Genomic DNA, 12,629 nt, shown 5'->3' with positions numbered 1-12,629 from the left:
TTTTATTTAAAGGAAAAGTTATTCATGAGTCAGGGACATGCATCCCAGTCACATCCAACGTCCATCTTAGTATGGACGTGAGAAAAGTGGGCACCCAAACTGCAAAAAAAAAAATCTTAAAAAACACACTTTTAAAATTGAAAAAAAATTATTTTATTTTTTCACATTCAAGAATCATGGCTTAGATCATAAATCTCTATAAATTAAAATGGATTTTAGACCAGCCACACAAATGTACATGTGAGTTGTCAACTCCTTAAAACCCATCCTTATTTGAAGCGAATCTAAAACAAATGATTTTAAAATGAGCAATGCAATATTACAATTGATTGAAATATTTCATAGCGAATCTTTACTTCCAAATAATATGGGTTTTTATCCAATTCATTTTCACTTTCAAATCATCACTCTCCAATTCATTTTCACTTCTAAATCAATCACCCTCCTTTAAATCCATACATATATTATTCCTTATCCAATTAGGCAGCGAACTCCTGAATTCAAGATAGAATCAGAGAAAGAAAAAAGAACTAGAATCCAACGGTCAGAAAAACATAACATCATGAATTTAATATTACACTGAAAAACAACTAGAATCCAACGGTCAGAAAAACATAACTTCATGAATTTAATATTACACTGAAAAACAACTAGAATCCACAATTAAAAAAAAAAGATTAAAGATATAGAAGAGAGCAAGCAAGTCCATATTCCACCAGTAACAAAAGCATTGTAAGATATAGCTTGATTAAAAAAAAAAAAACTAATCATGGCAATCAAGAAACCATTGCCTATAAAGGAAATAAGCAAAATAAAGGTCTGCTCACCATGACTCTCAATGGCGGACTAAAACAATACAACTACAATTTTCAAAATAAAAAGAAAAAGCCAAACTCGGGAGTCACAATAAAATAAACTAATGAAAAGTTCGATAGCATAAAAGAAAGTTGTTTCCCTTCCTTCCTAATAACATCTTATCTATATAATAAAGCATAAATTAGACAGCAAAATTGTAGAATTAAAACAAATAAAAATAATAAAACATAAGTTAGACAACATAATTCTAGAATTTTAAAAATAATAAGAAATGAGGGGATTAAAGTACAGTTATTTGACTTATATTTCTGGGAATATGTCAAAAAGTAGTTTATCAAAAGAAAAAAATGACTAAGATGTGTGACAATTTGTCAATAATATTGTATATAGCAATGAGGTTGGCAAGCATGGATGAACTAGATCAATTCTCAAGTTAAGCTCGTACGACACGTTCAGAACATTTCTATGGAATTTATTCCAACATTTAAAAATTAGTTTTTAATTGAATAAATAAAGGGTGCGTCTAGTACAGAGCAAAGGCTCTAAACAATTAAATTAGAGCCTAGCTTCAAATAGTGTCAAGAAACGTAGTTTCAATATTGGAAACATTTGTAATAGCTTTAAAATATATTTCAATTTTTAATTATAAAATTTAAAATTTAAAATATAGTATAGATCAAGCAGATCTATGAAAACTTGAAAATCTAAAAAATTGATTGTCTAAAAATGCATTACAAGATGCACTATTTTTAAAACTTGAAATCTATTTTTTTCTCATGTCTATGCTTCTTGATGTAGAGATGATCAATTTGAAGATATTTGAGCATCAAAACAACCTCTTCTAGTGAGATTTTTGCGGTAGGTTCTAATTTGATTGTTTAAAGCCTTGGCTCTATATAAACTTTCCCTATTCATTTATCAAATTCACTTTAGACAAAAATCAAAAATGTTTTTAAGAGATAATAGTATGTTTTCATTGAAAAACGCAAAAAAATAATAGTCTATATGGTACATAGTTTATTAGTACCATAGCAAACCCATTTATTAATTGAAAATGAAAAAAATGGGTTGACTTCTTTAAAATATTCCAAAGCAATTGGCCTACAAAGTTATTTTAAAAGGTACAAAATTAATATATACATAAGTTATTTTAAAAGGTCCAAAACTACTAGATAAATTATAGATATTTCAAATTTGAAAACTTCAATACCTCACTCTGGCTTTCCGGAATAGATTATTTTATGATGGCGAAATAATAATTAAGATCATATCTCCTCCAATCCTCCAAGGCCTTTATGAGTGTAATGAATGGTTTCAAAAAAAACTAACAACTAAATGCAAAAGTTTCATATTCCCTAAACCATGAACTATGAATTAGAAGTACTGCTTTCTTTGATGTTTGTTACATTTGATTTAAATAATGGTTCAGATGATTGTTTTCATAACATTTGAATCACACCAAAAGAATGCTAAAGTCATGTTTTAGAACTTCCATTCTTGCCTACGCCCACCTACTTCCATATATTCCTCACGACCGATAATGCGAAGGGAAAGTATATAATGAGACCATTTATCTTTCGTACGCATTAATTTTGACCATTGGATGTAAAATTAGGTGGCTATAATTTATGATAAACTTATTAAGAAAACCTTAGTATCATGTCACCCCCTCTCAGATGAATTGCGGGGTAATTCATGGGAAAAGGCCTCTAAAACTTTGTTTTTCCAAATAGCGTAGGAGATAGTTTTTGGAAAATTGTTTCATGCGTGCTAGACCGTTCTACATGTGCTGTCCAAAAAAGGGTAAAGCATCCGTCTTAAAGATGAATGCAAGTAGATGTTCCATCTAAAAACAATAAAAACTCATAGTCCAAATATTTTCTTATTAGAATTATTATTTCTTAGTTTTAAAATTTATTTATTTATTTATATTTATTATCTCCAAAATTAGATGTCTTTAAAAAAAAAATTCTATTATTTTTTTAGTTTTAAAATTTATTTATTTATTCATATTTATTATCTCCAAGATTATTTGTCTTTAAAAAAAAAATTAAGTATTAAAATCCATCTCAAAAATAGATTTATTAAGCATTTCTTCATAAGTGGGCTTGGCCGCATAAAAACCGGGAAAGACCGTAAATTTGAAGTGGATCCATGGACCTTGAAGACCCTGTACTCTGTGTCTCGAGAGAAGGAAGATGAGATGCCTCAGTCCATTGAAGCTAGCTACACTTGTTGGACTTTCTGTCTCCTTCTCTCTCTCCTATTCTCTTTCTCTCTCCACCTCCTTTCTCCCACACCCAACAAAAAATGGCCTTCTTCGCGTTTTCAGCGACGGCGACTCCGGTCCCTACAAGATTGCAGGGGACCTGCTTTCGATTCTCGGGAGCAAAGAGGAGGCAGCAAGAGTGAGCAAAAAAGAAGCCAAGGAGCTGAGATCTTGTCTGAAATTTCTGGTTCCCTTGTGCCCTAGAGAGAAGGAGCATGATTATGATAAATTGGAGGGACGAAGAGATTTAGGGCAAATAAAGGGATGGAGAGATGCAGATGAGATGGTGTGGTGGCCTCCGTTGCCGGTCATGGAGCTTGCTCGCCTCGCAGTGGAGTCGGGTGGGGATCCGGGTGCCATTCATAGGACTTTGAATCCCACCATGATCCCTGTGAGCGCTCTCAATTTCTGTCTCTATGTTTCATTTCTTTGTTAATTGGCTCGATTTTTCCATCTTTTGTCTTTCCCCTTTTTCTTCTCCTATCATTGTTGGTGTCTATGGTTTTATTTTGATCTTTTATTGATTTTTTTTTTTTTTTTGAGAAAGGTTAACTTGATCTTTTATTGAATTTTCCTTCATCTCACTTAGTTTTCTAGCTATAACGAGTTGCACATTTAGGCGGGCATGCACAACAAGCATGAATACATGTATACAAGCATGAATGCATGTATTCCATTCATTCACAGTCACTGAACGTCACCCGCTACATCGATGTGCATGTCTATGTAACATAGAAACGCATGTTCATGCTTTTTGGCACATTTCAACACACCAAAGACGCGACAATCAATTATGAGTTTCAGATAATTCAGCAAATTAGAAACTGTTGAAATCTGAGTATAAAAGCACCTTAATGTCAGCGAAAATAACATGCCCACCAGAACGTGTGGCTTTGGAAAAGTCATTTTTTGGAGTTGGTGGTCGTTTCTAACACTCATTTGTATCTTCTTTTTTTTTTTGACAATATTCCATAACTTTATTGATCACAAGAGAATTACAATAAACTCAAACAATAAGAACATCCGAAACAATCAGAGATTGTAAAGAGCACACCTCTTTTAGCCAAAGAATACGCTACATCATTGCCTTGCCCTCTCTATAAATGTGTCTAAATGTAACATTCTTACCATGCACAATGTCCATAATTTCCAGCCACTTGGATATTAATCTCCACGGAGGTCTTGAGTTAAGGCTACTCCAATTTGTGTGTGTGTACATTCATTTGTATCAGTGCCTTTGTAACATTGGTGTGTGTGTACATTCAAGTTCATTAAGCTAATGAATGTGTACCTCATATGCTTAAGAATAAAAGAATGTACATAGATAGGGGTGGGAAATAGGTCGGGTCAACCTGTGGACTTGATGGGTAAAACCGACCGGGTCTGGGTTTTGACCCAAACATTGGATCCGACGGGTCAGGACTGGGTCCACTTGACCACGACCCAAACCGGATCAGGTCCAGGTCCGGGTCTAGCTTAAATCATGTCGGGTCAGGTCGGCTCTAGGTTGGGGTCAACTTGACCCAACCCAACCCGGTATGTAGTAGTATAAATACAAGTAAAACCATTAAGTATATAATATAAATCTATAAGTATATTATATATTTTATATTTGTAGACCCGGAGCCAAACTGACACGGTGGGTGGGTATGGGTCTAATTGACTTGGACCCGACTCGGGTCTGGGTTGGGTCCATGTCCAGTACATGCCAAGTTGGACCTGAGATGGCCCATTCCCACCCCAATACATAGAATGCCATGTACAGGTACTTGTAATTGTGCAAATACTATAAGGACTAGGACAATCTAATTACATACTACTACTAAGAACTTTCTTTGGAAGTTCTTTTCTTAAAGGGTGTGGGTTTTGTAGGGCAGCATCTTTATGAAAATTGGCAAGGAAGGACCTCAAAATCCCGCTGGAAAAGTGATTCCAAGGCTGGAAACCCTTGTAATGGCCTAGAAATCTATTTCCGCCCTTGAGTGTGGAATTTGAAGCTCCAAAGTGGAGCAGATTTGACGGAGATGTGAAGACTTGAAGTGGATGGTTGAGAAAGCAGAAGACTTGAAATAGATGGTCCAGAAAACATGTAGCAATCTGGACTGTTTTTAAGGATTGAAGTCATATCCTTTATCATTGAGGTGGAGGTGATCGATGTACAGCTTTTCCAGTGCCAAAATTGCATTTTCTTGCGAGATCTGAGTTGAAGCTTTATGAAGTTGTGGCCCTATGAAATATTTTCCATTAAATGGTGTCTAGTGTCCCTACTGGTCTATTCTGCTGTTAATGTCAACATTCACAACTACGATCAATTATGTATTATGTTTTGACTTGCTTGGTCTTTTGGATTAAATTCATGGAGATCAAAAGATTGTAAAGTTGTGATGTTGATTTGTGTATTTTGCAAGCTATATCTTTTTTTTCTGCATTCAGTTAGTGTTTCCTTCCTAAAAATGCTTGCAAGCTGAACTGGTTCTTTTAGTTCTAGGTCCCAGATGTTGAAGGATGCAAGAAGAACCATTGTGAGCTAACAAGAACTGATTATGGAAGGCGCTTTATTAATAAGGTCATTGACATATGTATGTTCTATTTGACTATCATTATATTAATCTTTTTTCTGGTTTTTATTTTATTTTTCTCTTTCCAAAATTACATCACTAAATTTCCATCATTGGACATCATGCACAGGAGTTGAATTTGTACATTGCATTCTTATTTGATACAATTGTTGCACGTGGTCCTTCTGTGGGTTTCAATGTATCTTTAAATCGCTATGATTTATTCCATGGGCATCTTTTCCTAGCCACCAACACAGGAAGGCTTGGAATATTGTGAGTATATCATTTTCGTTCTCTAGCATTTTCAATACATGGTAATGATGAATCTTTTCATCTCCATAATCTTCTTAATGAATGATTTCGTACTCTTCATTGAGAATGACGCATGCCCACGTTTGAGTTTTGAAAACAATGCACATGCAAGCATTTGTCATCGCATTACATTTGGAAATCAAGTAGGCTAATAATCAATTGCTGTTTTATAGCATCATAATTCTAGCAATATATCTCCCCTTTCTTTGATTAGTCATTGTTCTTGATTGATAACTCTCTGTAATTTTTTTCTTTTTCCTCTTCCAATTTTGCCAAGGTACTACTGTGAACCTAAGATGCCTAGTTACAGATGCAGCTACAGACACAAGTATCCTATTGAAAACACCTATACATATTTGTTATAGCTTATATAATACCAAAATACATGTGTCCAACACATTGATACAATATATAGGCTAGATCATAATGCACAATATTTTATATATTGTACTGTATTATACTGGATACATTTTCTTTGAAGAAAAATGATCTACAAGTATGAGTATCGACAAAAGAGGTGACAACTCAAAAGAGTTTGCATTTATCTGTTTGGGAAGATGAATAGGTCGGATCTATCCACTCCTCTTGCTAAAGAGTAGACCAATTTGTTTGATTCTCTTCCTAGAGATAAACAAGCGAGGATGATACAATCTCTACTATTTTACCAAAGATGTAATTCATCTCCAAGGGCAGCTTCAAGGGCTTTTAGCCCAAGATATTCAACACTGGCACATTAAGCACATACGAGTATTAGTGCATCATAGCTGCTAACAACATTGTCTATAACGTAATAAAGCGCTTACATTAGGCTAATTATTTGAGTGAATTTGACGCAGTTAAGGTGGACATCTGACTCCATGCCTATTGATCACCACTCTTTTTAGTCTGTAAAAACCTCATGCATTCTCTTCTTCTTCCTCCTCCCTGACCTTGCAGTTTACTGGAACTTTGAGTTGCTGGTTTTGAAGAGAATACATGGATTTTCTATTGCATTTCTCTAAAATGAACAGGCTAGAATGGAAAATGTTTAGGCATTTTAAGATTTGCCTGGTCCTAACTTTGTAGATTCCATGCAAAAGAATACCCTGCCTATGAAAAGAAAGTATTCCCTTATAACATGGGTTACTGCCAAAAAGGTATGTTTCGATGTGCTTGGAGGTTAACACTTCATTTTTTATTATTATTAATTTTTTTTAAACTTTAGGGTATATTACTATCTCAAAGAGCATCAAATCTTGATTTGGTCTGAAGCGCCCATTATAGAGGACCTTGATGTGTTTTGCCAAATTTTCAGCCTTTATTGCTTTGTACCCTTCTGAACTTCTAAATTTCATGTTGGTTTGGTTCAGGGTTATTGTACTTCTTCAATCGGAACTTTGCTAAACTTAAGGACTAGTTAGGTTTTACCCAATTTAAATATTTTTTGACTGCAAGCCAAATATCTACTAATAAGAGCTAGAGGCAGTTTGGGTCTCTGTATCTTTGATTTTCTCCATCTAAAAACGACCGCATTTAGGCCAAAAAACATTGAGCAATGAATTTTTTTTGGATCACAAGAAATTTTCCATCGTTTTATGGAGCCCCCCCAACCCTTTGTACAAAGAGGGTGAGATTCAAGTCCAACTCCTCCCCTGCTGCATCTCTCTTCACAAAATCAGCCCCAAATGCTAGCCAAGCTCTCTTGTTACAAAACTTTCTCTTTCTTACACCTTATCCAATCTCTCCCCCATCCAAGTCTCGCCATCTACAAGGTGTTGATTCCCTTGCTGCAATTATTTCTCTTCTGAATCCTCCACCGCTTTCTGCATCTTTTTCACCCCTTCCCTCTGTAGGTATGCATTCTTAAACTATATTGCAGGTTCTTATGTAAGATATGACGAGTCAATGAATATGCGTAACATTCTTTGGCTGGCACCAATGCCGAGCAATATCACTCGGTCTCCTCCAAAATGGTCAGCACCTGGTAATATATACGATTATACACTTGAAGTGCTAAATTTCAGACTTTTTTCAGTTTTTGTGTAATGAATATTACTAGTTCGCATGTATTGGTTCTAATTCTGCACCCCATATTATTCGCTGGATGCTAGCTTTTTCCTTGTTCGCATTTCAGGCACTTTGGTGGTTCTTGATGCTCATCCAAGTGGAATTATTTACGGCGATCTTATTCCCGATTATGCCAAAGATGCAAGGACTATTTATGAAGGTAAAATGTTATGTTCTCCGTAAAAGCTCACTTTTGCACGGCATTAGTGATTGCTTACCGAGTTGGTAAATTAACGTTATTGCACATGGACTGGTTTTGCAGAGTATTTTGGTGATATAGTGGTTGACGTGAACTACTTCAATGTTGGAAATGTGGCGGCTGAGGAGAAGTTATTTATTTGCTAAAAGTTTGTATGAAATTCTCATCCAACACTTTCCCAAAATATAAATCTCATCCAGGCCTTGAAACAAGGTACTGATAATCAATTTTCCTTATAAAACAAAATTTCAAATCTTAGGTAATTTATGAAAGCATATCTCAAAAACTAATATTTCAAAAACTAAAGTAAATCCTCTATATTATTGTGCTTCTTTCAAACCATATGGGTATGAATCAGTGTTTTAAAAATTGGTCTGGTGGGTTGAACCGGTCATGCATTGGTTCCAAGTTGGATTAGCCAACTATGCAAAATATAAAAGAAAAAGGATGTAGAATCTAAATCTTGGATTTAGAAAGCATCAAAATAGGGTTTTCTAAATGAGGTTTCAAAGTGGTGCAAAAACCTCAATGTGTGACTTAATGATAAAATTTAGCTAAAGCCTAGGCTTTAGGATAATGAGTAAAATCACACATCAAAACCTGACGAAAATAGGATCAAAGAAACCAAATTGATCATGGCCTTGGTAATTATGATCTGGAAAGAATAATGAATATTTAGCTATGGATGGGGTTTCTATGAGTCACCCGACTCATATGTACACATGTGGCCCCCCCTCTAAAATTCACCTTTAAGTTGGATTTTTTATTCAAAATTTTAGGGATTCATCTAATCCGAGGTAATAATAAATATGAAAAAAATAACAATTTTGAACTTCAAAATGTGCTTTTCTGGGGATGTTTTTGGCACCATCCATATTTGATTTGACCCGTGTGTTTTACACAACATCCATCTTAAAGATGGTCGTGAAGGGTCAGTGGGCTCTTGCACCTACTGACTCATGGAACACTTTTCCTTTAGCTATAAAAATCATGTATCTTGTAATGCGTCATCTGAACCATCTATTCTCAAGTTTTTGTTAGTATATTTGATTTGCACCATTTTTACATGGGCGACATGAAAGGATAAATTCCAGGTGTTTGAAGCTGTATTCATGCTAGAGACACTGGGAGAATGGAGGACGAAGAAAGAAAGAACTTGCTGTTTTTTGTTTTGAGCTTGTATACTGTAACATGTGAAGTGAGGCACTGACAAAGTAGAACTTGCTATGAAAGTGGTTGCTATATGTTTTTGTTTTGAATGTGCTATGCTCCTGTGGGAGTGTACTATACATTTACTACCAGGTACAAGACTTGACAATTCTCTCTTAACTTTTGGGAAACACTTAAGAATCAATACATGATTATATTCAAAGGGAAAACTTTTGGATTTTGAGCTTCCTATGGATCTTACCCATAAAAAATAGGACAGTTTCTATTTAATTTTGAGACATGATCTCTTTTAAGCTGCTATTTGGATGTTTTTATTTATTTATTGAAGTTAGCCATTAAAAATGTTACATCGCAAAATTTGAGGTTCTAAAAATACTCTTATATTAGGTTTTATCTGAGGGAGTAAATGGATAGTTTCCTTCCGGGAGACCATGAAATCTTTTGGCTTTTATTTTGCTCTTCACTATAAAGATTGAATCTAAAAAAATGTGTTAATCTGGCAATATCTGTCACCACTTGAAAATAGATGGTTCATATAATGTATTTCATGATCCTTTTTTTTAGGGATAAAAATCCTATTTTTTAAATTTTTATACGTTGAGGTGGATATCATCAATTTAGGGTTTTCTAGCACCAAAACAATCTTTGCCGATGACATTTCGAGCCACAAGATTAAAAAGATGCATTCATGTCGTACTGCCTTCGATGAATCATTTGTTAAGGATATTGGGATCTGTTTCTTAAAAAACAAAAAAGGATTTTTGAGTTTTTAAACACTTGGATCTCACCGTTCAAAGACGATCAGCATTTAAATCTTAGCATGTTTATCTTTTTAACATGCATAAAATGACTATATACTTTTTTTATTTATCTTAATTTTGTCTTTAGGTAAGGTGGATGCATTCCCTAAATTTGTGGTCCTAAAAATACTCAAAGGTAGGGTGGATGTATACATATATACACTTAAGAAGTATCTCGAAAAGTTGAGTCACTCATGGAAAAGGGGTTAAGGTTATGGTGGTAGCACACCCACATCTCAGTTTGCATGTTTTGGCTTTTACTCTTACAAACAGCTTGAAAAACCACTAAAAACAGGTTGGGTGCCTTGTCGTCTGTTCTGGTTTTTGAATGATTTAGACCCAAAAGATATCCCAAATCACTGTAAAATCATTTTACGTCAGATCTATTAATTTGAAATTCTAAAAATAATACGATCTTTAACAATTATAATGATAGTCCAAAACAGTGCATAAAATAGGACATTTTTAGAGTTCAAATTTCAATTTTGTGACATATTTTCGAATGCCCTTTGTTAGATGATATACTTGCAAAATTTTGTATCCAAAATCCATTACCAAAATGGATGAAATGGATTTTTGGGGGGTGGGCTCACTATAGCATGTGCGTTCTCTGCACCTAAATCCTATACAGTATTAATTTTCCAAAAAGTTTAAAAGAAATATATCTTGTGATTTTGGTAAAATATCACTTAAATGTTCAAATCGCCTTCTTAAATCATTAAGGTGATTAAATGATCTTATTTATCACTTTACTTCTTAAGTTCTATTTCACTTAAATACCTCCTCAATAATTTTTTGAAAATTCTCAAATCTTCACGGTTGAAAACCTTGAATAATCAAGATGCGCAGTAATTTGGCCACACATAAGTGGCTCTAGCCAAATGGCAATGAGACCTCTATTGTTCAAGGTTGGGAAAAATCAAGGTTGGGAAAATTGAATAGAAAATTGAATAGAAATTTAAATTATATGTTGCTACCTCTTACGTCTTAACAACTAAATGTATTATTTGTCATTTGACTCTGATCACTTATTTTTCAAATTTTGAATGGGAAATTTGAAATTTTTTAGAAAAGTGTTTTTTTGATGGAAAAGTATAGGATAAAAACACATACTTTTAGTACAAGGGGATCACAACTAATCTTGACCATGTGATATGAAATTGAGTGGTTATATTTATTATATTGACCAAGCTCAAACTTTAAAAGAAATTATTTTGAACTTTGTGATACACCCAAGCTATCAAACTTCACATCAGATAGTTGTAACTAATTGTAACTACCTTATATAAAAAATAAATGGCTGATTATATACAATCCCTTTTTGGAAAGGAAAAAGTTTATATAGAGCCGAGGCTCTAAACAACCAAATTTGAGCCTACTCAAAACTTTCACTAAAAGAGATTGTTTTAATGCCCAAATATCTTCAAATCGATCATCTTGATATCAATATGCATGTAAAAAAATAGATTTCAAGTTTTGAAAATAGTATATTTTGTAACGCATTTTTGGACCGTCAATTGTCAAGATTTAAAGTTTTCATATATCTGTCGATCTACATTAATTTTGAAGCTTTAAAATTTATAAATAAATATAAAAATATATTTTAAGGCAATCACAAAGATTTCCGATAATGAAACTACATTTCTTTGAAGGTAGGCTCTAATTAGATGGTTTAGAGCCTAGGCTCTATACAAACCGCACACTTTTTGAAAAGATGCATGTATAATAAAAGTTGCGGAGTAAATGGAGTTATTGAGCTCCCTGATATTCTATCAAGGTTTTAAAATACGACAAATTTAGATCAGTGTTCCCGATCTAGATCAAATTTGATAGGCAGTAATTTGAGTTTAGTATTTCTAAATATATATTATAAATGATTCAGATCACCAATTCAATTCAACTGATCCAAATTACGACATCGGTTCATTGAATGATCCAAGTTGGGACATCGGTTCATTGAATAAACGTAAGATTGGATTGGTGACATCTGAGGGCATTCACGGCTTAGGCTTTGCCTCATCACCAAGCCACCGTTGATCGAGTTATCCTCATCCTTCTCCCAAAAAGCTAACAAAATGACACGTTCGTAGGATTCCATAGGGCTTGAGCAGATATTTTGATTTGATTTAAGGTTTTATGAGGCTTATAATTTACGAAAATAAAATAAAATTTCACCTCAAATCGTCATTCGAAAAGTACTTATATAAGAAATCTTCGTAACGGCTTTAAAATCAATTTTAAAGATAGTAAAAGTTGAAACTAAAAAAAGTTGTACAGATTTTGCGGATACATGAATACTTATTTTTGGAACAAGATGGACCATCTAAATAATTTGTTATAAAATAAAGAGCTTGAAATTTTATTTTTTTCACAATCAATATAAATATTTTTCGGGGCTTGAATTGTAATTTTCGATGAAGTATGAGGTGAGGGTTTAGTTATTTTTCTTTTATTTTTAG

At 33.8% G+C, this 12,629-nt stretch overlaps 1 protein-coding gene across 32 annotated transcripts; it reads left to right on the top strand.

Annotated features, from left to right (window-relative positions):
* Positions 1-2,962: 2,962 nt before the first annotated feature.
* Positions 2,963-9,579, top strand: LOC18430313 (T-box protein). 32 transcript variants are annotated; one of them, XR_016050171.1, is made up of 9 exons: positions 2,963-3,476; positions 4,958-5,401; positions 5,568-5,664; positions 5,774-5,916; positions 7,021-7,091; positions 7,814-7,918; positions 8,069-8,161; positions 8,264-8,413; positions 9,295-9,579. XR_016050171.1 is itself a non-coding variant. In XM_088859511.1 (9 exons), exons 3-8 carry the CDS (start codon positions 5,629-5,631, stop codon positions 8,344-8,346), a joined length of 531 nt encoding a protein of 176 aa, XP_088715637.1. In that variant the 5' UTR covers positions 2,963-3,476; positions 4,958-5,401; positions 5,568-5,628; the 3' UTR covers positions 8,347-8,348; positions 9,295-9,579. The 32 variants fall into 32 exon arrangements, 13 of the variants coding, with proteins under 13 accessions (XP_088715637.1, XP_088715636.1, XP_011621978.1 ...); XM_088859511.1 differs by having other exon boundaries at positions 8,264-8,348; XM_088859510.1 differs by having other exon boundaries at positions 8,264-8,352.
* Positions 9,580-12,629: the final 3,050 nt, after the last annotated feature.

This window comes from Amborella trichopoda, chromosome 2 (assembly GCF_054954075.1).
Source record: "Amborella trichopoda isolate Santa Cruz 75 chromosome 2, AtrichopodaSantaCruz75HAP2 v2.0, whole genome shotgun sequence".
Classification (NCBI taxonomy): Eukaryota; Viridiplantae; Streptophyta; class Magnoliopsida; order Amborellales; family Amborellaceae; genus Amborella; species Amborella trichopoda.
This window is presented reverse-complemented; position numbering and strand designations above follow the sequence as displayed.